This window comes from Nicotiana tabacum, chromosome 22, assembly GCF_000715075.1.
Source record: "Nicotiana tabacum cultivar K326 chromosome 22, ASM71507v2, whole genome shotgun sequence".
Classification (NCBI taxonomy): Eukaryota; Viridiplantae; Streptophyta; class Magnoliopsida; order Solanales; family Solanaceae; genus Nicotiana; species Nicotiana tabacum.
This window is the reverse complement of record NC_134101.1, coordinates 232,509,756-232,536,253: the sequence shown is the minus strand read 5'-3', so window position 1 is coordinate 232,536,253 and position 26,498 is coordinate 232,509,756. Positions and strand designations below refer to the sequence as shown.

The 26,498-nt window shown below is 38.1% G+C and overlaps 1 protein-coding gene and 1 non-coding gene across 2 annotated transcripts; one reads left to right on the top strand and one right to left on the bottom strand.

Annotated features, from left to right (window-relative positions):
- Positions 1-1,961: 1,961 nt before the first annotated feature.
- On the bottom strand, positions 1,962-2,066 carry LOC142176819 (small nucleolar RNA R71). Its single transcript, XR_012705627.1, has one exon. It is a non-coding gene; the product is annotated as a small nucleolar RNA R71 (small nucleolar RNA).
- Positions 2,067-21,127: 19,061 nt separating this feature from the next.
- On the top strand, positions 21,128-26,212 carry LOC107786104 (histidine-containing phosphotransfer protein 4-like). Its single transcript, XM_016607541.2, has 6 exons — positions 21,128-21,258; positions 21,988-22,118; positions 22,774-22,842; positions 24,561-24,632; positions 25,092-25,164; positions 25,952-26,212. The coding sequence occupies exons 1-6, from the start codon at positions 21,202-21,204 to the stop codon at positions 25,979-25,981; spliced, it is 432 nt and encodes a 143-aa protein (XP_016463027.1). The 5' UTR covers positions 21,128-21,201; the 3' UTR covers positions 25,982-26,212.
- Positions 26,213-26,498: the final 286 nt, after the last annotated feature.

The following is a 26,498-nucleotide window of genomic DNA, read 5'->3' as shown; positions in this document are numbered from 1 at the left end:
GGTGAAAGTTGGAAAATTGAAAAATTTGACCCATAGTTGATTTTTCTGATATCTGGGTCGGAATGCAATTCCGAGAGTTGGAACAGCTCCGTTATGTCATTGATGTTTAGCTTAAAGCATATATATTTCTATGTATATCGCCTCATATTTTACTTTTGTTTCGTGAATTTGGAATGTTAAATGCTATGATTTATATTAATTTGAAGTGTTTTTATGTGTAGGAATGATTTGGGAGCAATTGGGGGCCAAAGCGCGCAAGATTTGAGCCAAAACGAACGAAATCGGGAAACTTGCGAATTTGGTCGCCACCCTACTTATGGTGCCAAAAATAGTAGCTAAAAATATTGGAGCGCCTGGAGGGCGCCTTGCGCTAGCCAGGGCGCCAGTGACGTGAATTTTCTCCAATTTTGCCCGGGACAAGGTTATCTCAGCCCTAGATCTACTCAACACGTATAAAAGCAAGACTAAACTTATTTTTGATGGGAGAGACACACTTTAGGAGGAAGGATACACACGGGATCGTGAGGAAGCGGAAAATTCTCAGTTTTCTTCATATTTTTCTAGTATTTCCAATTGATTCAACACTTATACAATTGTTTGATTACATCATGAGTGGCTAAACACCCATTGTTATGGGGTTGTGATTTAGCAATATTGTTGTTTGATATTAGCTTGACCTTGATTATAATTCATCAATATATGGTTGTTTCTTCAATTATGTGTTTAATTGCTTAATTATCTAGCTAGCAGTTAGATTTTATTTCTATTTACTATCTATGCTATGCTTGGGAAAGTCGTGTTTAGATTAGAGAAGAATTGAAGAGAGCATGATCTTAACCCTTAAGGGGGAGCGAATTTATGGTTAGGATAGGAATATACCTAGTCATCGTGCTTAATTAAATATCATAATCTTAATGCGTTCTTAATAGATTGATTTCATAGGAATATAGGCGTTAATCTATTGAGAATAGGTGAGTAGTACTTCGGGAGAAGGCTATGAGAGCATTTATCGATTAATTAGCAACCATGAGTGAATTATATGAAAGGGAGAGTTAATTAGAACACAATACGAATGGTGAATCAATCACAACCCTGTAATACTTGTCTCTACTGAATACACAACAATCAACTTGTTACTTGATAATTTAGTTATTATTTAGAATCGTAGTATAATATAATCATATTATTGGACTTTGATTTTAGCTAGATTGAATAATAATTTTAGTGATTTAGTGAGTAGTTTATACAAGTCTTTGTGGGTTCGACACTCAACTTATCATTATATTACTTGTCGACCACGTATACTTGCGTGTGCGTTTGGGAGCAGCAAGTTTTTGGCGCCGCTGCCAAGAGCTTGAATATAAACTACTTTCTAGTTTTTGCTTTAATTGTTTATTTTGTCGAGTCTAACGTTACTCGATTATTGCTCTAATCTCAGAAACTTTGATTGAATGCGTAGGGTCGGAAGCCAGGACAAACTCAATGACTTTGACCCCGAACTTGAGAAAAACATTTCACAGGAGGTTGAGGGAAGAAAAGGATATAAACAATATTCAAACACTCATCCAATTTCCTATGAACATGGCAGAGGAGCAACATATGGTTGTTCAGGAGGTAGCAATGCCCAGTATTTCTAATGTTACCTCCAGCATAGTGAAGCCCAGAATCACTGGGCAGTTCGTGTTGAAACAGAGCTTGATCCAGCTACTTCATGCAAATGGGCAGTTTATGGGTCTTCAACACGAGGATCCACAACAACATATTATGAACCTCTTGGAGATTAGTGATACTTACATCACTAACGGGGTCACTCCAGATTATGTGAGGCTCACACTTTTCCATTCTCTCTGTTGGGCGAAGCTAAGCGATGGCTAAAGGCAGAACCAGCTAATTCCATTACATCATGGAATGATTTGGCAAGAAAGTTGTGATCAAAGTTCTTCCCTTCAGGCAAAACTGAAAAGATCAGAAGTGAGATAGTTTCCTTCAAACAGAAAGCAGGAGAATCTTTATACTCAGCTTGGGAAAGGTTCAAGGGGCTACTCATAGGTTGTCCTCATCACAATCAGATGAATAAAGTGTTAGTTCACACTTTCACAGAAGGGCTCCATCCCCAAACAAAAATTGTAGCAGGTGCTGCAGCTGTAGGTCAAGTATTGGAGAAAAGCTTTGATGAAATTTATGCATTATTGAACATATTCTCCAAAAGCAATCCGGGTTGGCAAGGATAGATGGGTAGGAACATGGTACAAAAATCACCATGGGTTCTTGAATTAGATGTTGTCTCAGCATTGTCAGCACAGGTCTCTATGCTGACCAACCAAGTCAATCAGATGACCATGATCATTAACAAGCAACAAGCCCAGCTAGTGCAACAAGTTCAAATATATTGTGAAGTATGTGGAGAGTGTCACATGAGCAATCTATGCCCAGCAAATCCAGAGTCTGTATATTTTGTGGGTAATTAAAATTGAGGCCAAACAAATCAGTATGGGGACACCTACAATCCTAACTAAAGGATCACCCAAACTTCTCTTGGGGTGGAAATCAAGGCAATCAGAATCAATACCGGCCTTAAGCACCTAAACAACAATCCAGACCACCTCAAGCTGAATAACAAGCTAGTCTTGATGAGATGATGAAGAAATTGATGGCCGACCAGCAAGCCCTCAATGAGAAATTAATAGCAGATCAACAAACTTTCAATCAACAATTAATAGCAGATCAACAAATTTTCAATCAGAAAATAATGGCTGATCAGTAGGCTCAAGCCGCAACACTAAGAAATTTAGAGCACCACGTGGGCCAACTTGCCAGAGCCCAAAATACCATACCAGTAGGGGCTCTTCCTAGTGATACGGAGCCCAATCATAAAGCTCAAGTCAATGTGGTTACCTTGAGAAATGGAAGAGCATTAGAAGAAGTTCCAAAGAAAAACAAGAATACAACTCATCCTGAGGGAGAATTAGTTCCCAAGCCAGTTGAGGAGAATGAGAAAGATGATAAAGGGCTCGAGCCAGTAATTGAGACTAGGCCACCACCTCCGTTTCCACAAATACTGCAGAAGCAAAAAGATGATGCTAAGTATAAGAAATTCCTAGATATTTTGAGCCAAGTGACTGTGAATTTGGCCAAGCAACTATCTAGATAATATCTCTACCAAGTCTGGCCAAGCAATAATCTCTCCACCAAGTCTTGGTGGATCCAAATAAGTGAAAAGTAGCAAAATTGACCCCATTAATCTCAACTATCCCCATGTTCCTAAGAATCTCATGACAACTGTCTATATAATCTTGAGGATCCTTGGAAGATGCACCGCTGAAAGTAGTAGTGACGAGCTTGGTGAACCTGTCCAATATCCACAAAGCATCGACATACATGGCGTCTGAGCTACCACACCCGACTAAACTGCTCCAACTGGCTGAGCTGCTGGAGTTTGAAACTGGGGAGCCATCTGCTCCGGAGTGCGAGTAGGAGTCTGGGCTCCTCCTCCAGGCTGAGAGACGGCTGGGCCTGCCCGGGTGACACTCTCCATAAGGACCACTAGACGGACCAAAGCATTCTGGAGCACTAGGATAGAAATAAACCCCTCTGGGACTTGAGCTGGGCCCACTGGAATTGTCTGGGTCGGAGCCTCATCATCAATGTTGACCTGAGGCTCCGCTGCTAGTGCTGCTGCTCTGGGCTGAGCTCTGCCCCTGCCTCGGCCTTTAGCACGGCCTCAGCCTCGCCCTCTGCCCCTTGTAGGAGCTGATGCTGGGGGCTCGGGCTGCTGATCGGTGAATGAGGAAGCACGTGTTCTTTCCATCTGCGAAAGAATAGAGTAAAAATTCAATTAGCATTGAGAAACCAAACCGTACGACAAGAAAGAATAAATGTGAAGTTCTTCCAAACTCTTTAGCCTCTGGGATAAATACAGACATCTCTGTACCGATCCCTCAGACTCTACTAAGTTTGTCCATGAATTGTGAGACCTATGTAACATAGAGCTTTGATACTAACTTTTCACGACCCGGAATTCCCATCCTCGGGAGTAGTAATGGAGCCTACTCGTGGGAGCTAGGCAAGCCACGCAATAAAGAATCACTAACTCTTTCAACTTTTAGTCCTTTTTACCAATTTAGATTAATAAGTAATCAACATTGAATATGAACGATAAATAGAACAAGCGGAAGACTTAAACAGATAAAAATAACCAAATCCAGTACTACAATGCCAATATACGCCTCTACCCGGAATCTGGAGTCACAATATCACGGACTGTCTATGAGTACTACATACAAGAGTCTGAAAAGGAACTACAAGCTATTTTGAATATACGTGAAAACAGAACACATAATGAAATAGAAGAGAACGCCGGGCCTGCAGACACCTGCAAAACTACCTAAGGATCTCTAGCTGAACTGAAAGCAACCACCCGTATGCTATGGTCCAAGAGCTACTTCGGGATCTGCACATAGTGCAGAGTGTAGCATCAGCACAACTGAACCCATGTGCTGGTAGTAGTGACGAGGCTAGGACCAAACCCCAGATAAACCTGTGTAGTTATGTAATATACAACGGAAAATAGAATAGGAATAAACAATTAAAGATGGGAGGGGGTGCATGCTGCGGGGGAAATATCAAATCCAACAGAAAATTTAAAGAAATATAAGACAACAATTCAAGATCTACAACAAAACAATAATAACACTATTGCGGTGTGCAACCCGATCCCTATCATTTAACACTGTTGTAGTGTGCAACCAGATCCAATTGTATTATTGTTACGGCGTGCAACCAGATCCAATATAACATTGTTGCGGCGTGCAACCCGATCCATTTATATCATTGTTGCGGCGTGCAACCCGATCCATTTATATCATTGTTGCGGAGGGCAACCCGATCCACATATATGTACATTTAACAGCAATCATACCAAGAGTCCCGGCAAGGGATCAACAAAGAACTACACTACCCCGGTAAGGGAATCGACAGTAAAAGTAAATATGTCCCCGCAAGGGAGATACAACTATAACCAATCTTATTCCAACATTCTAACCATCTCAGCTAACACCAATACTCAATCAAAAGTAGTTTCCACGGGGACAATTTTAGTCCTTGCTCAATACCGAGAATCATCAATTAAAGCATCTCTAGAATTATTTAAGAACACAATAAATTGAAATTTAAGACTCACGGTCATGCTCGATACCAACGTATAGATACTCGTCACCATGGCTATATGTAGTACTCAACAAGAAGCAAATAGCAAATAGGACACAACTCCTAATCCCTCAAGCTAAGGTTAGGCCGAACACTTTTCTCGAACTTCCATGGCCAACTCAAGCCTCAAACACCACTTTCCCTTTTGAATTTGGCTCTAAATCAATCGTATCTAGACATAATCGACTTAATAACATCAATAAACACTAAACAATCCAATTCCAATGCTTAATTATCGCTTTCCCATCATCCTTCCCAAAAAGTCAAAAACTGACCCCCGCCCCGCTTGGTCAAAACACGAGATGCGGACCAAAAGCCGATCACTCATTCACCCACGAGCCCGAATATATAATTTATTTTGAAATCCGACCCCAAAATGTGGTCTAATTCCCAAATAATCAAAAAGCCCTAACTCTACCCAAAACCCTTATTTTCTACCCTTAATCTCATATTTTAGGCCTAGAAATCTAGTGGGTGTTGATAAAAATGGAAGAAAATGAGCTTAATATTACATACCTATGAAGCTATGGTGAAGTTCCTCTTCAAAAATCGCCCAAGAGGTGTGGAGAAGAAGAAGTTTATGAAAAATGGTGAAACTCCCGTAATACATTCTATTTTTGAGCTTAAAATCACTGGGCGGATTTTGGTCTATGCGTTCGCGATAGGCTTATCGCGTTCACGATGAATTAAGCCTGAGTGGCCTTCGCGTTCGCGAAAATGGTCTCACGTACATGGAGCAATAACTCCTCGAGCCTTCGTGTTCGCATCCAAGTGGTCGCGTTTGTGTAGGGTATAATACCCCCCTACCCAGGCTCATAAGCCTTCGTGTTCGCGATACCAGGCCCACATTCGCGAAGGGAAGACCCCTCAAAGCTTCGCGTTCGCAACATGGGTCTTGCGTTCGCGTAAAAGGAAATTTCCTACAGCCTGAATAACTCATCGCATTCACGAGGGTCCTTCCGCGAACGCGAAGAGGAAAATACCATAACACCAGAAACTGAAAAACCTGCAACTTTTTATGAGTTCAAAACCTTCTGAAACACATGTGAAACTCACCCGAGCCCTCAGGGCTCCAAACCAAACATATGTACTAACTCAAAAGCACCATATGAACTTATCCATGCGATCAAATCGCCAAAATAACCCATTAGACAATGAATTAAACCCCAAAATCAATGAAATATTTCAAAACTTCTTAAAACATCAATTTTTTGCATTTAAGGTCCGAATCACGTTAAATGACACCCGTTTCTTATCAAATTTCATAGACATATCTTATTTCACATATAAGACTTGTACCGAGCCCCGGAACCAGAATACATGCCCGATACCATCAAATTCTAAATGCATTTAATTTCCAAAACTCATAGAAATTTTCAGAAAATAAGTTTCTTTAAAAATTTATTTCTCGGGCTTGGGACCTCGAAATTCGATTTCGGGCATACGGGTCCGGGTCCATTTACCCAAAATTACGGGTCCGGGTCCATTTACCCAAAATGTTGACCGAAGTCAACTTAAATGCATTTTAAGTCAAAATTTTAATATTTTCATAGATTTTTACATAATAGCTTCCCGGCTACGCGCCCGGACTGCGCACGCAAATTGAGATGATGCCGAAAGAGGTTTTTGTAGTTGAACCCTAATTTTAACAATGAAAGAGAAAATGATAGCATCCAATCATATTTTGATACCTAATCCATCCACTTTTGATACCTAATCCATCCACCACTTTCATAAAGGTAAATATTGTGACCACAAACCTTTAATAATTTGCCATAGAGGGGATAGTGAGAGGTCAATGGGTTACTCTAGAACGCTTTTTTACCCTCTCCTTGAATTTGGTGGAAGAGGAATAAAGGGTATTTCTTGTTCTTTTTTCTTCTTACTTTGGACATTAAGTTATAAGAGACAGAGTTTGGATTTAAAGTTTATGGGTTCTGAACTTATCGTAGGACGCATAATTCTTTTTAATTATTGGGTCGTTATTAATTGTTTATATTTTTAAAATAAATTTCCTTATACAAATATAAAATCTAAGCATAAGTTACTGAATTCGTCTGAATCTATAGCTATATTGTAGCTCCTCCACCGTAGTTGACATGCAGAAAATGAGACACATATATAGGACTAGGGGTGGCAAGCGGGCGAGTCGAGTCGGATTTGAGCGAGTCGAAAATGGATAATATAAAAACAGATAAAATATTCGATCCGACCTATAGTTAATACGGATAGAAAATGTGTTAACCGACGGGTAATATGGATATCTATACTATCCATGACTTCTTGAATTTAATCACTTCCGGAAGAATTATTAGTCTCCCAAACTTGAGAAATACCCAATTTGAGTCTTAGCAAATGTAAAAGTTAAACTCATTGGTTATCTATTTTTTAAGTGGATAATATGAATCTTATCCATATTTGACACGTTTTTAAAATATTAATTATCTAACCCATTTTTAACGGATAATATGAATGAATAACTGTATTTTAATGCATTTTGCCACCACTATACGGGACTGTCGCTAAGTTTGTATACGCATAAACTATAATGAAAGCCTACTATATAGGAACTCTATTCTTGGGATATACTAAAGTCAAAATGAGAGGTTGGCCCTCCGTTCAAAGCAAACAAAGGACTTCGATATAAAGAATGCAGGACTAGAATATGTAAAACTTTTACTGGCAAAAGATTCGTCAACTTACTTCTATTGTCTCCATCATAGATGTGAAGGTATATAAAGGAAGCTAATTAATGGACTGAAAAATGAGAATTTGAAAAATAAGAGAACCAAGGTTTACAATGGTAAATATTTAATCCACGTTCGGTATTTACACCAAAATATATCAATTTATCATAGTTAAAAGCAATAGAAGTCCATGCGGATATATATATTAAGCACGGTCTAAGAAGTAGATTTAGGATTTTAAGATTATAGATTTTAGATTCTAGTACAGGAATAGCTTATTGGATTTGATGATAAATTATTTATACATGTTAAATGAATTTTTAACTTTAACGTAAATATAGAGCTTGGACCAAAGTCGTAACTGTAGATCCATCTCTGCTGACCTAACAGATCTATGTAGTTTCACGATTATGCAGATGATTAACTTCATAATAATACTTGAGACTCTACTCAGGACACTTGCTTTCCATTTTCGTAGAAATTAGAACCAAACAAGTTGAATATTATCATTGTTCACCCGTAAAATGGTACAATTGAATTTGTTATGTGGTTAATAGACAAGTGGATTGATTTGATCCAAAAAATAAAAAAGCGATAATATTAATATTAAATCTAGCAATTGAAATTGAAAAGGATGACAAGCCTAACTTCGAACGCAGTGTCTCCGAAAGTAAAAGTGAAAGTAACGATAAAGTGCAAATAAAGTTGTTAAATTGAGAGCAAAAGTAACAAAATAAAGCTTTTGTTGCAGAAAGTCTCGTCCCTCTGCAATGGCTGCAGAGCCAGCTATTTATATCTTTACCTAGGGAAACAAGATCCTAGAATCAAGCTCCACTTAAACGATAATAAAATAGTCATTGATGAATATGTAACGACAGGTCATGAATGCAAATATTTTTTGCAACGGTTGCTCAAATGTTAATAAATATTCCTTCATTGAATGCTATCCAATGGCAAACGCTTGAGCTTCTCCTGTTGGCTACACTCTGTTCGGGATTTACCCAGTGCTGATTACATTTGTTGTATCCGATATTGGTTGTTACCTCACTTGTCTGTTGCCTATCTTCAGTTTCACGTGTCATGTTGCCATTCGACCATCTGTTATAAACCAATTTTACCCCATACAGATAGTCCCCCTACTTTCCAGTGACATATCTTAGTGTCACCGAGAAGTTGGTGAAGATTCCTTTCTTGGCGGAAAAGTTCCTGAACATTCTCTGACGCTTGAAAGGACACACGTCTTCTCGTATTTAATACCTCAAACACATGTTGCCCCACGATTCAACAAATATTTTCGCTGATTTTTGAGGTAATTATGACCACGATTTTTGTCTTCTATAAATTTCCTTCTACTCATTATTTTTACTTTTTTACTTTTAAAATTTTCATATGTCTTCCTTCTTCCCTACATTTTCTTAGAAATCTTTCTATCTTCTTCAACTTTCTCAGCAAAAATTTTACTAACCTTTTATTACCGTGGCTTCTTTCACTACTTTTTTGGGAAACACTGGTCTTGTCTCCGGTGGTGGACCAAAGAAAACAAGGATAAGGAGGTTGAAGTCGATTCTGATCCTCCCACTGTTAGCACCACCATACCACATCATCTCAATATTGCGAACGATTTTCAAGAGAAGGCTCCTTCAGCGTCTTCACGGATATGGCCAATTAGTAGGTATCCCTCTTCCATTCACCCTTCTAGCATCCCAGTTGTGATGGAGGACTGCAACTACCCCAATCTTAAAATCCTTGCCCCAGATATGATAGAGCGGGTTACCTTCTCCAAGGAGGGGTTTACGTATTTTTATACGTATATCTTTACCTTGGGTCCATTTACCTTGGGGTCGAGTGAGGGATCTACCAAATATTTTGGAGTTTTGCCACCAGTATCAGGTCTGCTTAGCACAAGTAGGACCTTTTATATGGCAGACAGTAGCCTGTCTTCATCAACTATGCTTGGAGATCGGGGAAACCCTAACCCTTGCACACATAATGAACCTTTACTCTCCCAAAATATTTTATGAGGGAGTAATAAACTTTAGCAAGCATGGTTACCACACTCTCCTCACCTCACCAGCATAGACGATGACAATGATCGTTAATGGATGGAACAATTCATCGTCATTGCTACCAGGGACATCATCCCGGCCACAACTCCATCTTTTCTTGAGTCATGGAATCACTTTTGTAAGTTTTTTATCATTCACTTTCTTCCTCTATGAAAAGATTGTTGCTAATTTTCTTGTTTCTTTTGTTTTAGTTACCCGATGGGAAACACCATGGGTTCAAGGCCTAGACCAATGGGTTCAGAAAATTCTAAAAATCACGACACCAGAATTCCGTCGGTGGAAGAAAATGGCCCCCAAATACGGGTGGAAGGCCAAGCACCATGGTAAGTCAAATACCCTTTCTTCTATCCTTGCTCTAACATAAGAAACCTTCATGAACAATTTGCTAACTCTATTTTTGGCCAGGTATAGGACTTCCCAGGGGCTTTGTCACTTTGCCTGGGTCGATGCCTTAGTTGACGTCGAGGAGGCGAGGAGGGTGCTGCAAAGTGCCCTTGCCCGAAGTAGAGCTCACAGATTTGCTTCCGGTGAGGGTGCCTTTTCTCATAATCCTCGAGCTCAAGGACAAGAAACTAAAGAGAAAACACCCCCCCCCCCGGCTGGGACTCAGGAGAAGAAAGCAAAGAAAATACCATCCGAGCCGACCACAATAGTCCTTATTGATGAAGATGAATCCAGTGATGAAGGGGATTCCCTTCAAAGGAGAATAATAACTTCATCACCTCAACTGGATGCTCAGCTGGGAGAGCTCCAGAACCTGACATCAAATGATGTTGAGGCCCTTTGGGGTGAGATGGCCCTGATCGAGAACGCTGAATCTCATTACCCGGCCCTTTTTGTTTCCTCTGTTCTAAGGAGTTTAGACCCTGGGCCTCGTCTACCTCCGACCACTGAGATAATAACAATCAACACTTCTTCTACCACTACTACTTCTTCACCTTCCACACTGATGGGTTCATGCCCATGAAACCAGCTGCTCCTTCGCTACCAGTAACAACTACATCTCCCATGTACTATCTGAACAAAAAAGGGGTGTTTCTTCTCCTCGGTCTCCCGACCACGGGAATTTGGGGCACAATTATTCAACCTCTTCTGTCCAAGGCAATGGAACTTACAAATTATTTGAAGTCGTTGGCTTTGAAGAAATATTAGAAGAATATGCGCTCCCTTTCTAGAGAGTGCTTGATAAACAATGCCATCCATAGCGCGACGTAGGTACTGTACTAGTTTCCTCGTATCCTCTTTTCTACTTACATGCCACGAAAATCCTAAGTTTAATATTTTTTGTTTTTACAGGCCAACTTTCTTGCTTCTGAAGGCCTGCAAAGGTTGATCCTCGATAAGTAAGGACTTGCTTTCGAGTGGGATCAACTTTTGGCTGAAAGGAACCAACTTATTGCATACCTCCTAGTGTTGGAGGCAAAGGCTACTGAGATGGGCGAGCTTCAGGCTCGGTTGCAGTAGAGAGAACAAGATAAAATGGTCCACAACTAAGAAGTTGCCCAATTACACAAAAAACTTCAAGAGGCTAAGGCTGAATGGGGAGAACTCCATAACGCTGTGCTTGCTACTACCTAGCACGAGTGTACCTTCAAAGAGTAGATCAGTAATTTAAAGGCAAACTTAAGCTCTAAAACCGAGGAGGCCAATGTCGTCGAAGAAAAGAGGGCCTGAATGGAAGAGAGTCTTAAGCGGTCCATGGACCAGAACCGGCTTCACTCAACTACGAATGTTGAGCTCGACGTCCACCTTTATGCTATAAAATCTGAAAGAGAAGAGGTCTAGGCCAAAATCGATCAACTTCAAGCCAAACTCCAAGGCTAAGAGGATTCCCTTATCTTTGAAAAGACATATTCCATATACCATATGAAGAGGAAGACCTTGGAGGAGGCCAAAGTGGGCATCGCCAACATAGACGATTGTATTGCCCATGCCCGGGAACTGGAGTTATCTGCTCGTCAAAATCTTCTTGTTCGGCTTGCTGCAACTGACTTTTTGAGTACCGGTTCCATGTACTCAGGGCTCGGGGATCGATAGGGAGACTGAAGAAGATGAAGGTCCTGAACCGGTAGTGAACCCGCCTTTCTCTACCGAGGGAAATGTGGATCCATCTCTCCTTTCAGGCTTTAGAGGAAATGAAGTATAATTTCTTCTTCATTTTTTGTAATTTTGCCAAACCTTTCTCCGAATTTGGCACCTGATAAATAACTAAAGAATTTCTTGATTAAGTGTTGTGCAAAAATATTCCTTTTGTGTTTAGCTAATTAAAGCTTCAGGTATATTTTCATCTGATAGCTTTTGATTCTGCGCGAAAACTCTTCCGGAATATACCCTTTCCTATGAGGGTTTCATAAGAGAGGGTCATTATATTTATGGTGCTCTTGAAGAGGACGTCTCATGTTTATTCTAGCACAAGCATATGAAGTTTTAGTTAACTTTCAAACGATAAAATTAGCTCATCATTTGGACAAATAAATAAGATAAAAATAAAAGGACTTTATTTTACTCCTTCTATCTTTAAAAGTACATAATCATTCGTTTGCTAAAGTAAATAAAACTGCCAATACATGTGGCTAACTTGTACAGCTTATTTCTACAGGGCTGATCATGCAGTCTCCGATCCTTATGAAATATTGATCCTGGTTCTAATAGTCCCCGATTTTTCTCTTTGTGTCGTATCGGGTATTCCCTCCCCCCTCCAGTGTTTGAATGTGAAGCATGCAGATTCGAACACTGGAAGTCTTGCTTCATCAATGGAAACATCTTATGAACGACTAAGTAATCTTTTTTTAGTGATGGAAGGCAAAGCTTGTCATTGTACCAAAGATTACTTAACCATCCACATAGTTGTTTCCCATCGATGTGAGAGTTTTCGTGCCTTGATATCTAAAGTTCTTTCCTTTGCCGATAACGCTCCCTTCGTAGTATGATTTTCATTGCTAACTCGTTAAAAACCTTGCTGGGAAAACCCGATGGGGACAAAAATTGGACGAAGGAAAAAAAGAGTGCAGCACATACTTTCAATATTGGTGGTATCCGTCAGCAATAATACCTTTTGAGGTGAGTCACATTCCAACTGTTGGCCAACTTGACTCCATCTTGATTTTCCAAATCATACGACTAATTACCGGTGATAGCTGAAACACAGTAAGTACCTTCTCATGTTAGTCCCATCTTCACGGTATTGACTTCCTGAGTGCTCTGATTTCTCAAAACCATGTCTACTACCTTGAATGGAGATTGGCCCTGCGATTATAATATCTTTCCATCCTTTGTTTCTGAGCTACCATCCTCACATATGCCAAGTCTCTATCTTCCTCAAGCAAGTACAGCCTCACTAGCAACGCTTCATTATTTGCTTATTCGTTTGTTCGGAAAAATCATAAAGTCGGCTCCCTCACTTCTACTGGTATCAGAGCTTTTGCGCCATATACGAGAGATAAAGGTGTTTCTCCTGTGCTCGACTTCACCATTTTCTGGTATGCCGATAGTACTCTCGATAGCTCATCGGTCCATTTGCCTTTTGCATCTTCTAATTTCTTCTTCAGGTTTTAAATGATTACCTTGTTGGTTGATTCCGCCTGTCCATTAGAACTATGATGGTATGATGAAGATGTAATTCTCTTAATTTTCAATCCTTCCAAAAATTTGGTGACTTTTGAGCCTATGAATAGCGACCCGTTATCATAAGCAATTTCCTTCAGTATCCCGAATTAAAATATTATGTGGTCCCATATGAAGTCCATCACTTCGCGTTCACTGATCTTTTGGTAAGGACATGCTTCAACCTATTTAATGAAGTAGTTAGTTAAAACTAAAAGAAATGTTATATTCCTTGGACCCGGTGGTAGAGGACCAACTATGTCCATCAAATATTTCATGAATGACCATGGGGACAATAACAAATGTAGGGGTTCTGCTGGTTGGTGCACCAATTATGCATGGCATTGACATTTATCACACTTCTGAATGCTTTGTGTCATGTTCCATCCGAGGCCAATAGTAACCAGCGTTGATCAACTTTAGAACTAATGAATCTGCACCATAATATTTTTCGCAAACCCCTTCGTGGACTTCCCTTATCACGTAGTCCGTCTCTGAGGCCTCCAAACACCGGGCCAATGGTCCTTGGTATGATCTTTTGTATAACTGCCCATCTATGAGGCAGTAAAGAGCTGCTTTTTTTGTAGTGCCCAGGATGCCTTCGGGTCTTCGGGTAATTTACCATGCCGAAGGAACTCGACGAACTCATTCCTCCAATCCTAGACTAAGCTAGTCGAATTGACTTTGCAGTAAACATCCACATTCAGTACCGAATGTAGGAGTTGAATGACAGTACCAGAATCTGATCCTTTCATCTCCGTGGATGACCCCAAATTAGCCAATGCATCTGCTTCTGTATTTTCTTCCTTTGGAATGTGTATGATTGACCATTACCTAAATCGTGCAAGAAATGCCTGAACATTGTTCAAATATTGGTGCATTCCCTCTTCCTTTGTTCTAGGGTAGGGGTAAGGCTGCGTATATCTTACCCTCTCCGGACCCCACTTGTGGAAAATTATTGGGCTTGTTATTGTTGTAGTAGTAGTAGTAGTTGTTGTTGTTGTTGCGCTCTTTCTTTGAGTAAAAATCCCTTATAATTCATTACCAACTGGGAATTGCACTTTATCTCAATGACCTCGGAGCCTAGTCCCCGGGCTAGTTTAAGTTTTGCAACCAAAGCCTCATACTCGACTTCATTGTTAGTTAGTGAAACCGTTTTAATGGCTTGTCTTAGGGTTTTCCCTGAGGGCGTGACTAGGACTACCCCGAGAATGGACCCTTTCATATTGGGAGAAATTCAAAAATAGCCAGATTTACAATTGGTCGTTCAAAAATAGCCCAGTTTCAAAAGTAATCAAAATTTAGTCATTTTTCATGTAAAGATAAATCTGAGCGAAAACACTGTTCAAAACCCCAAAAAATACGCCAGTATATTATACTGGAGTTCCAGCAAAAGCATGCTTAAACTCCAACATATTATACTGGAGTTCCAGGATAAGTATGATGGAACTCCAGCATAATATGATGGAGTTCCATCATAAGTACACTAGAACTCCAGCATAATATACTGGAGTTCCAGCAAGTATAATTGTCCAGTATAATATACTGGAGTTTGGAGCACCGGTGCTCCAGTCTCCAGTATATTATACTGGAGTCAGCAAAGTATACCGGTCCAGCATAATATGCTGGAGTTCATACACAGGTGCACCGAACTCCAGTATATTATGCTGGACCGGTCTCTATTGCAGCAAAATAGTGGCTATTTTTCATTGACTTCGTAAACGCTGGCTATTTTTGAATGACCAGTCCGAAAACTGGCTATACCATGCTATTTTTACTTTCATATTGAAAGCTCCATCCGTAAACAAGGTCCAAACTCCCGATGACGTTTCGGACATCAGTACCGTTTCCTTAGCAATCAAGGGCATTAACATAGGACTGAAATCGGCCACAAAGTTGTCCAAAAATTGAGAGTTGATCACGGTCCTAGGTTTGTACTCAATGTCAAATTCACTAATTTCGACCGCCCATTTAGCCAAATGACTTGATAATTCAGGCTCGTAAAGGACATTCCTTTGTAGAAAAGTCATCATAATGGTTATCAAGTGGCACTGAAAATAAAACCTAAGCTTTTGAGAGGCAAATACGAGAGCTAAGGCTAGTTTTTCGAGGTGTGGGTAACATTTTTTGCTCCCGACAATATCTTACTAACACAATAAATGGGAAGTTGCGTATCTTCTTCCTCTCAGACCAAAATGTCATTTACCGCTACTTCCTAGATCGCTAGATATATCAATGAATGTTCCCCCTCCCCTGATTTTGATAGTAATGGGGGACTGGATAGGTATCATTTTAGGTCTTTAAGTGCCTGTTGGCATTCCGGAGTCCGTGTGAAACTATTCGTCTTTTTCAAAAGTGAAAAGAAGTGGTGGAACTTTTGTGAGGATCTTAAAATGAACTTGCTTAGAGCCGCCAACCTCCCGGTTAGCCTTTGTACTTCCTTCACACTCGTTAGTTGGTCAGGAAAGTCTTTGATAGCTCTGATTTTATCGGGATTTACCTCGATCCCTCTTTGCGAGACCAAGAACCCAAAGAAATTACCAGAGCCTCCTCGAACGCACATTTTTCTGGGTTGAGTTTCATATTATATTTCCTCAAGATGTCGAAAGTCTCTTGGAGATGTTTCAAATGATCTCCTTCATTCAAAGACTTGACTAGCATGTCATCAATGTATACCTCCATTATTTTGCCTATCTGATTTTCAATCATTTTGTTAATGAACCTCTAATAAGTGGCTCTGGCGTTCTTAAGCCCAAATGGAATCTCATTGTAGCAATATGTGCCAAAGTTCGTTATGAAAGAAGTTTTTTCCTGATCCTCCGGGTTCATCTTGATTTGATTGTACCCAGATTAAGCATCAAAGAAACTCATTATCTTGTGCCCGGTCGTGGCATCAATCATTTGATCAATGTTTGAAAATGGGAACAAGTATTTAGGTCACGCCTTATTTAAATCCTTATAATCTATGTACATTCTAAACTTGTTATTCTTTTTTGGAACTATAACTACATTGGGTAACCATTCTGGATATTTTACCTCCTGGATGGAACCCGATATTGAGTAGTTGGGTTACCTATTCTTTGACAAACCTGTTCCTAACCTCGGCTATCAGACGTTTCTTCTGCTGTATCGGTAGGAAGTTTAGGTCCAGACTCTGTTTGTGAACGGCCACCTCTAATGGGATACCTGTCATATCCGAGTGAAACCACACATAGCAATTTGCATTAGCTTTAAGAAAATTTATAAATTCCAAACAGAGTTTGGGATTAAGTTTTGTTCCCAAGTGAAACTTACTTTCCAAAAATTCTTCAAATAAGGCCACTTACTCGAGTTCTTCCGCAGTCGACTTGGTCGCATCCGTATCCTCTGGTACCTGAAAGTAACTCGGCATCTGGTGGGATTCTGACTAGTTCTTGCCTTTATCATCATCATACGAGAAGGGAGAAGGCATTGGTTTCTATAGTTGCTATTTGTTGGGATCCTTCCCCTTGCTGCTGAACATTATTACTACGTTCATCTCTCTTGTCGTTGGTTGGTCTCCTCTTATCTGCTTGATTCCTCCCGGGGTTGAGAATTTCAACAATCAATGATACATTGAGGGTATGACCTTCATCTCGTGTATTCACGGCCTTCCGAGGATTACATTGTAACCCATATACCCATCTACCACTTCGAATACAGTGTTTTTTGATCAATCCCTCAGTGTTTGTGGGCAGCAAAATCTCTCCTTAGGTTTTCATACTTGTCAAGTTGAATCTAGCTAAGAGTTTTGTCGTCGGAATGATTCTTCTGGTAAGCTTTGCTTGCTCTAGCACTCTCTATTGGATGTTGGCTGAGCTTTATGGGTCGACCAAAACACATTTAATTTTGAAATCTAAAACATTGAGAGAGATTACCAAAGCATCATTGTATGGTAGAAGAAGTCCGTCAGCGTCTTCCTCTGTGAAGGTGATATCATCTTCTGCTACTTCCCGGAGTCTCTTGTTGTGAGTCACCAATATTTGTTTTCTTGGCTGCTAAAAAGGTTACACCATTGACTTCACTCTCTCCAAAAATCATGTTGATAGCCAACTGAAGCGAGCCTTCTGCCACCTTCGAAGGCTCTACATTGTCCCGGCTTCAGTCGTAGTTGTTCTTGGATCGATCACTTAAATATTCCCTAAGATGGCCATTTTTCGGCAATGTCTCCACCTCTTCACGAAGACATCGACAGTCCCCAATTCTATGGCCGTGAGTCCCATGATATTCACACTATAAACTGGGATCCCTCTGGCAGGAATTTGATTAAATTGGCTTCGGGAATCGTTCTTCTTTGAAAAGCGTCATTGCCAATACCAACTCTACTAAGATGATGTTAAGGTTGTAATCTGATAACTTGGGGTATCCGGAGTCTTGGGCCCCTGGCATATCCTTCTCCTGTAATGACCTGCTGCTCCGGCCATGATCAATTCTTCTATCGGGAGCAAACTTATCTGATGATCGAAACCCTTTTTCGCTACGACCTTTGGCTCTTTCATATGGCATAAAACAACCTCTAGAGCACCAACGATCCGCATCAAAGTCACTTTTAAACTGTCCTTGGTTTTTGTCTCAATCCTATCCCTTGGTTGTTACTGGAAACCCGAGCTGATTGTCTTCTATCCTTATTTTTGACTCGTAGCGATTATAGACATCTGCCCATGTGGTTGCTTGAAACTCGAGCAGACTTTCCTTCAGCTTTCGGCAGCCGTCGGAGCTCCGCAAGTCTAGACCTTTTATGAATGCCTCCATCGCCCACTCATCTAGTACATCAATAGTAGCATCCTCTCTTTCTAGAACCGGATCACAAATTCTCGCAGTAGTTCGAACTCGCCCTGCGTAATTCTGAATTTGTCCGCATTTCTGGCTTGAACCTTCCTTGCTCTGGCATGGGCCTTAATGAACGAGTCTTCAAGCATCTCAAAAGAGTCAATTGAATGCTCGGGTAAAAGAGAACACTGTGCCAGTGCCCCTTTTGTGAGGGTTTCACCAAACTTCTTCAGCAAGATCGACTCGATCTCATGTTGAGCCAAATCGTTCCCTTTCATAGCCTTGGTGTAGGTTGTGATGTGCTCTTGCAGATCCAAAGTCCCATCGTATTTTCGTATGCCCGACATCTTGAGCCTCTTCGAAATTAACTATGGTGTTGCGCTCTGCTTAAACGACAATTGTATGTATTTTTTTGAATCTGGGCCTTTCAGAACTAGTGGTGCGACCGGAATCTAATCCATTTGAGTGTGAAACTCCTTCGCATTTTGATCCACTCATTCGTTCATTTCCCTTATAAACTTCATGAGCTCAGTATTTAAGGGATCATTCCCATTGTTGTTCCTAGATCCGCTACCGGTCCCTTCGGAACCGTCAAAATCGACTTCACCCCTTAGGCTGTTATTATCGACTCTCTGAGCCGTTTGATTTGTAAGAACGATGGGAGGAATCATGCCCCTTCCGTTTGCATTACTGGAGGCGTATGACAATGCTTGTTTTAACTCCATCATTACCGATCCTGCCTTGAGAAGTGACTCATGATTGCCTTCTATTGTTCTCTTAAGATTTTTACCGTTTCCATGACATGTTCCTACTCCGCATCATTGGGAGTTGGCTCCACCACATGTCGAGGGTACTGCCCTTCACACTCCGGGGTTGTTTCGTCACCTTCGTTACGGGTACCGTTGATTACGTCATTATGTTTGAGGCAAATCTTCGCGTTCCTCAATATAGTGCGTGATGTTGACATCATTAGCTGCCATATTTTGTTCTTACTAAAGAAAGAATCAAAACAAGTTAGTAATAAACGAATGAATCAAAGCAATTACGTAGATGTTTATGCCCCATGACGGGCGTCAAACTATTTACTCGTAAAATAGTACAGTTGAATTTGTTACATAATTAATAAACAAGAGAATTAATTTGATCCAAAAAAATAATAAAGAGATAAGATTAATATTAAGATTAGCAATCAAAATTGAAAAAGATGACAAGTCTGGCTCCGAACACAGTATCTCCAAAAGCAATAGTGAAAGTAACGATAAAGTGCAAATAAAGTTGTTAAATTGAGAGCAAAAGTAACGAAATAAAGCTTTTGTATGCATAAAGTCTCATCCCTATATAATGGTTGCAGAGCCTGCTATTTATATATTTACTTAGGGAAACATGATCCTAGGATCAAGCTCCTCTTAAATGATAAAAAAAAGAGTCATTGATTAACATGTAACGGCAGGTCATGAATGTAAATATTCTCTGCAACGGTCGCTCATTTAATGTTACTGAATATTCCCTCGTTGAATGCTATCGGATGCCAAACCCTTGATCTTCTTCCATCTGTTACGCTCCCTTCGGGATTTCTCCGGTATTGATTACATTCGTTGTATCCAGTATTAGTTGTTACCTAACTTGCCTTTTGCCTATCTTCGGTTCCATGTGTCATGTTACCATTCGACCATCTGTTATAGACCAATTTTACCCCATACAACCGTGAATACTACAAAAAAACTGAAATTTGCTATGAATTCCGTCGCTAATCTGTTATTAAATTGCTCAAAGCTAACATAACTTTTTAATAATTTATCGCTAATCTATCACTAAATAGGATTAGCGATGAATTTTGCTGTTAATTAACTATAGACTTTGTCCATTTCTAATTCCTATTTTTTATAACAATGTGTTTAAGAGGTTGGATAGTGCAATATTACTATTTAACTTTTGAATTCTGTAGTTTAAATTATAAATGAACTAGTATATAAACTAATCTGTAATCGATATGTACGTCAAATCATACTAATTCACCATGATTAAGTAAAAAAATTAAGGTGAAAATGTATATTCATTAACTATAATTTTAGTGATAAGATTGTATACGAAAACATATGTCATATATTTATTGGGTTGGTGAAAAACCGGGTGCGCTACATCTTTTACGGATTGAACAATAGGATCTAAACTAGTTTCTAAATACGTGCGTTGCACGTGTATCCCCATACTAATTTTACATAACTTGTAAACCAAAAATATATAACATAAAACTTACAATAAAGCAATGGTCTTTTAATGTTAAAGTAGAAACAATTTATTAAACTACAATACAATATTGGAACACAAGTGCACAAAAGTTATAATGATACTCGTTCAAATAATATTATTTGTGATACATAAAGATTATTTGTATTATAAGTTCTTTCAAAATCAATAAAATATATGCCATGAATATCTTTTTCACTTAAACAACTATTTCCTCTGAACTTAGAAGATAAACCCTCTGAACATAGGATTTGAGAAAATATCGCTCCTCGGGGATGTGATACACAATCTATCCTAACGCAAGGGCCAGTGACTTGATTCGTCTTATTGCTTATAGCGTTAAATTTCTTTCCTTTTTTCCCCATATATGCTAATTTGTTTAATTCTTTTGAGTATTTTTGTCACTAAAATACCAGAAAAATTATTAAAATTTGGACCACTTTATATCAATAATCTTTTTCCTCTTTGGATTTTCTTACTTTCTTTCCCTATATATACATACAACGGTAGCCTTTAGAATGAATATGGTATAGCTCCTTTGTATTCTACAAAGGGATATATAGTCTTTACATTCAGTTTCCAATCCTTTTCACGTAAACCAAAAAATGGAGAACCAAAAGCAACGCCAAGCTGCTTACTTGAGGAGAAGCCTCTTTGATCAGGTCATATTATTACATTATTTGTTTGCTGAAATTTATCCGAATGATTTAACTTATATACATTAACAATATATTTTAGCCGTTATATTAAGTAAATTACTCAATTTTTTTTGAATTATCTTATTAGACATATTATAAATAATGTCTTGTTGTTTTACGTAATTTAACATGAATTTTATGGTTCTTTCATGTATATGTTTTCTTTAATTGAATGAACGTACGTTGATTCTCAACAATACCTCAATGGGTACACGCAAGAAATTAACTAATTTAGTAGCTTTTTGATAAATTTCTCGTGGAGTCAAACTCTCGTCAGTACGAGTCAAAGGAATAAACCCCGGCCTTGGATGTCCATATAAAGAACATGAGGAGCATAAATACCCTCTTTAACGTCTATTCTAACAGAACATATCTATAAAATTGAAGGAATATGCAATGATTTTACCGAGGAAATCCCAAGGATATGGTATTAAATAATTATCTATTGTGGGTGTACAAAAGATGTTCGTTGAGTTTAAGTTTTATCATATACGAATCAAAAATTATTTACTATAAAATTAGGTAAATTTGGAAGTCAAAAGAGGGCGTGTAAGCTTTTTGTAGCCAACCAACTAATTATACTGAACGTATAATTAAAAATATTTTACACTGTTAGTGAATAAAATTTAAAATTATTTTTGTTTATTATAATTAAGGGTGTATAACTTTGGTTAACTCTTACTACTTGTGCAGGGATACATTGATGACCAATTTATTCATCTTGAAGAATTGCAAGATGATGCAAACCCTAACTTTGTTGAAGAAGTTGTCAATCTATTTTACACAGATTCAGCCAGATTGATTCGCAATATTGAACTTGCACTGTAAGAAGTTTATATATATATATGATTATCATAAAATAATGAAATTCTACTTTGAAATGCAGCATTCTTTTTATATACAGAAAAGGGTTTAAAATGCCCTTAAACTATTGGAAAAGATTTAAAAATACCTTTCATCCACCTATTGGACTAAAAATACCCCTCCATCCATCTTTTTGATTCACTTATGCCTTTTGACTGTTAGATCAATATTGATTTAAAAATAATTATTATCTAAATTCTACGTGGCAACTTCTTATTGGTCGAAATTAAAACATCTAACCTATTAGGTCAATGTTTTATATATCAAAATACGTAGAGAAATGCTAAATCTGGTACTGAAAATCACAATAGGCTTCCATATGTATAGAATTGGCATATATGTATAGGCATGTCAGCCTATGTTGCGTGGACTTTCAAAAATACTGTCGTACCCGTGCGAATCCTTCAATAATACATTATTTTTTAAGGATCCGGCATGCACCCGATAGAATTTCTGAAGAGTCCGAACGACATTAGATGTCAGCATCCTAGAAAACGAGTTTTCTACATGATTTACAATATTTTATGTTGGAAAATATGTACAAATGTATATGTATAATACTATAATTAGTCATTGGCCAAATATTTATTTAATTATTTCATTTGTTCCAAACAGGGAAAATGGACCTTATGATTTTACTAGACTGGATAATATGATGTACCAATTCAAGGGTAGCAGCTCAAGGTATGTGTTCAAGCTCGCAACAAACTGACACAATTTCATTTTCAGTCGGTTTCAAAACTATTGATATTTTTACTAAATTCGAAATAAATGATATTACACTTCTAATAATGTTATGACATTTTTAAGATCATAATTTTTATTAAGCTTTGTGTCGATGCAAGTTACGTAATGTAAATTGAAACAATAATTATTTTTGCATTTACGTGATATGAGTTCAATTTCAATTATTATTATTATTATTATTATTATTATTATTATTATTATTATTATTATTATTATTATTAACAAAAAGATAGAAAAGTTTAATGAATCTATTTGTGTCCACAATCGGGCCTTTCTTTGAATATAGTCAAGCTATAAAAGCCTGTGAATAATGATCAATCAATTATTGGGTAGCGTTGAAGAACTAATTTATCTTTCTCATATTCCATTTAGACTTTCTTATCATTTGCATGATTCTCAAATCCCATATTTCTTCAAATTTAGAAGCTTCATATTCCCCCAATATTTTAATTATTTTATAATAAAAATAGTAATTTACCAAAAAGGAAACTAACTGACTATATTCTTCTTCTTTTCTCGCAGAATAGTTACTTTTCCACTTAGAATCATTTAGAATATCCTTATCGTTAGCAACCAAAAGAAAAGTGTAATTCTTTTCCTTGATTCCTAGACAAAATATATAATTATAGTGGAGAATCTAATCATCTGGGAGTTCGTATCATGATTTTTTCTAGGATTATGTATGCTTCGTTTTCATGCATATTTCCATACTTTTTCATTGAGAAATTCTTTTTAGGATCAAGCGCTTACCATCGTGCCAAAAATTATAGTTGATGGCAAGGGCACAACTTTAATTCTTAAGTAAACCTACCAAGTACCGCCATTGTTCAACCATGACTTCGACCGGGGCATTCAAGCCCCTCGAGAGCCTTGCCATAGGCAGGATGTTGGCATTACCCAACAATCCCTTTCCTAACACCTGCCTCATGCTGCATGTTGCTCTTCGAAGTCGAACTCATGATCTTGGCTTTGATACCACTTTTTAAGATTAAGTGGTTATCATCGTGCCAAAAGCTATATATGATAACAAGAGCGCAACTTTATTTCTTAATTAAGCCCACCAAGCAAGCGCCATGTTCGACCATGACTCTGACTCAGGCCACTTAAGCCCCCTCGTGAGCTTGCCATAGGCAGGATGTTAGCGTTACCCAACAATTTTCCCTTTCTCAAAATCGTTATTAAAATATTGTCCTAGTTTTATTTTTGGCATAGTTTTTAAGCATTTATCTTTTATTTATTGAAGAATGAATATTTACATAATCGATCAGTGCAATTTAATTTGTTGAAAAAGCTACTTCCTTATTTTGAATGTTACTAGTTCCACTAATTATGCCTTTTTTAATGTGACTTGATAATGTGAAAAAAAGTTGTACTATTATTATATAAAAGTAATCAAGTTAAAATCCCATTTGTACATTTACCTAAGCTTAAATATCTTGAACTATAAAACTAACAATACCTTTAATTAGTATATGTGTATTTCTTTTTCCTAGTTAGTTTATTTGGAAACAGCCTCTCTACCTTAGGATAAGGGTAAGATCTGCGTATACACTACCCTCCCCAAATCTCACTAAGTGAGATTATACTGGGTTGTTGTTGTGTATTTCTTTTCCAAAATGAAGTATAATATATAACATTAGAAATTTTGTTTGCAGCATTGGTGCTAGAAGAGTAAAAAGACAATGTTGTCAGTTCCAGGAATACTGTAATGCCAAAAATATAGAAGGGTAAAAATGTCTTTGCCTCCTCCTCCTTCTACTTCTAGTTTCTTCATTAAGATTTATGTTGTTGGGACTTTCCAATATTGTTATCGTATTTGTGTCGGATCCTCCAAAAATGCACTATTTTAGAGGGTTCGACGCATAGTACACGACAATATTTTGAAAAGTCCGAACAACATAGACCAAGACAATGAATATTTCAAAATGAGCAATTTTCATTCAAGTTGAAGTTAGTTATATATTCTAGTAAAAAAGGACAGTCCAGTGCACTAAGCTCCCGCTATGCGCGTGGAATGGGAAAGAGCCGGATCGCAAGGGTTTATTGTATGCAGTCTTACCTTGCATTTTTGCAAAAGGCTATTTTCACCGCTCCAACCCGTGACCTCCTGGTCACATGACAGCAACTTTACCAATTAGGCCCCTTCATATAAATTCTAGTATTATTATTAATGGACCAAATTGCAGGTGCAAAAACACATTCCAAGGAGTGAAGCAAGAGTATAATACTCTAAAGACTAAGCTTGAGGCTTATTTTCAGGTATATCTCTCTAGTCTTTAAATAATTTTGCGCACACCTTAATTAAGAAAGATATTTAATAGTTTTAATTATAAGAATAATATTTATCGAAACTACTATTTTGTCTCTCTTTAAAAGATCTTACTTAATTAATATTCCACTACTAGAAGGTGGATTCGGAAAAAAGGTGATAAATGCTTCTTATTTTCTAAAACGACAAATATTTAAGACAAATTCAATTTGTCATAAAGAAAAATAACATAGACCGAAGATAGTATTTCCTTTATTTTCATTTATTTTCACGACCGAATAAAGAAAAAAAGGACAGTCATGTGCATAAGGCATCCCGCGTTCACGCACGGTTCGGAAAAGAGTCGTATCTAGTGGCGATGCTAGAAATTTACCCAAGAATATTCAAATTTGAAAGAAGTGAAAAAAAAATCACGACAAAGGGCGTTCAATATGCGTTATATATCTCTAAAATATAATATTTTATCTATATATACACTGCAATTTTTGGATAAAGGGTGGTCAACTGACCACCTTTATCGAAAATTTAAAAGGCCGCACCCCAAAGGGTGTGATATAGACAGTCTACCCTAATACTAGCATTAATGGCTGTTTTTACAGCTCGAACTCGTGATTTATAGGTCACACCAAGACAACTTTACCGTTGCTCCAAGACTCAACCAATTAATGAATTTAGTAATAATTTGCCTTTACTGTCTTAAAATCTTGGATCTCTCTCTATATACATATACCATATTTATGGCTCCTAATTTTATTTTTTTTACCATTTTAAATCTAGATGGCAAGAGAAGGTTCCCATTATGTTTGATGTCGAAAGCAGCATCAGATTCAAGCAGCTGATATATCCAAAATCCAAATATATATAAGGATATATATTGCTCCATAGAAATGATATATAGAATCTTCTTATCATGAAATAATATACCAATCATGGCACTGAAAAAATGTCAGCCATTCTGTTGTATAAAATCTGTCACTACTTATTAATGCAAAGTTCGTATTTTCAATACTAAAGTTCTTATATGTGTATGTAAATACATTTTTGCTGGCAACAGATATGTATTCTACTTATATAGAAAAGCGCACAAGCTGCTCTCCGTCGACATCTCTGTTTGCCGACGGAGGGCAATTTCGTATTTGTAGTGCCCTATATTAGGTAAAATTCCTGTTGTGTCCTTACACTAATTGATTTGTGTTGTTTAGGAAAGACTACTTAGGTAATTTCGCAATCCACTGTCACCGCTTAATTTTGCTCTGCTTTATCATAATACCATAATTTTGCTCTGCTTCACCATCTTGCTTTCTACAAAATTCGCCCATCTTCT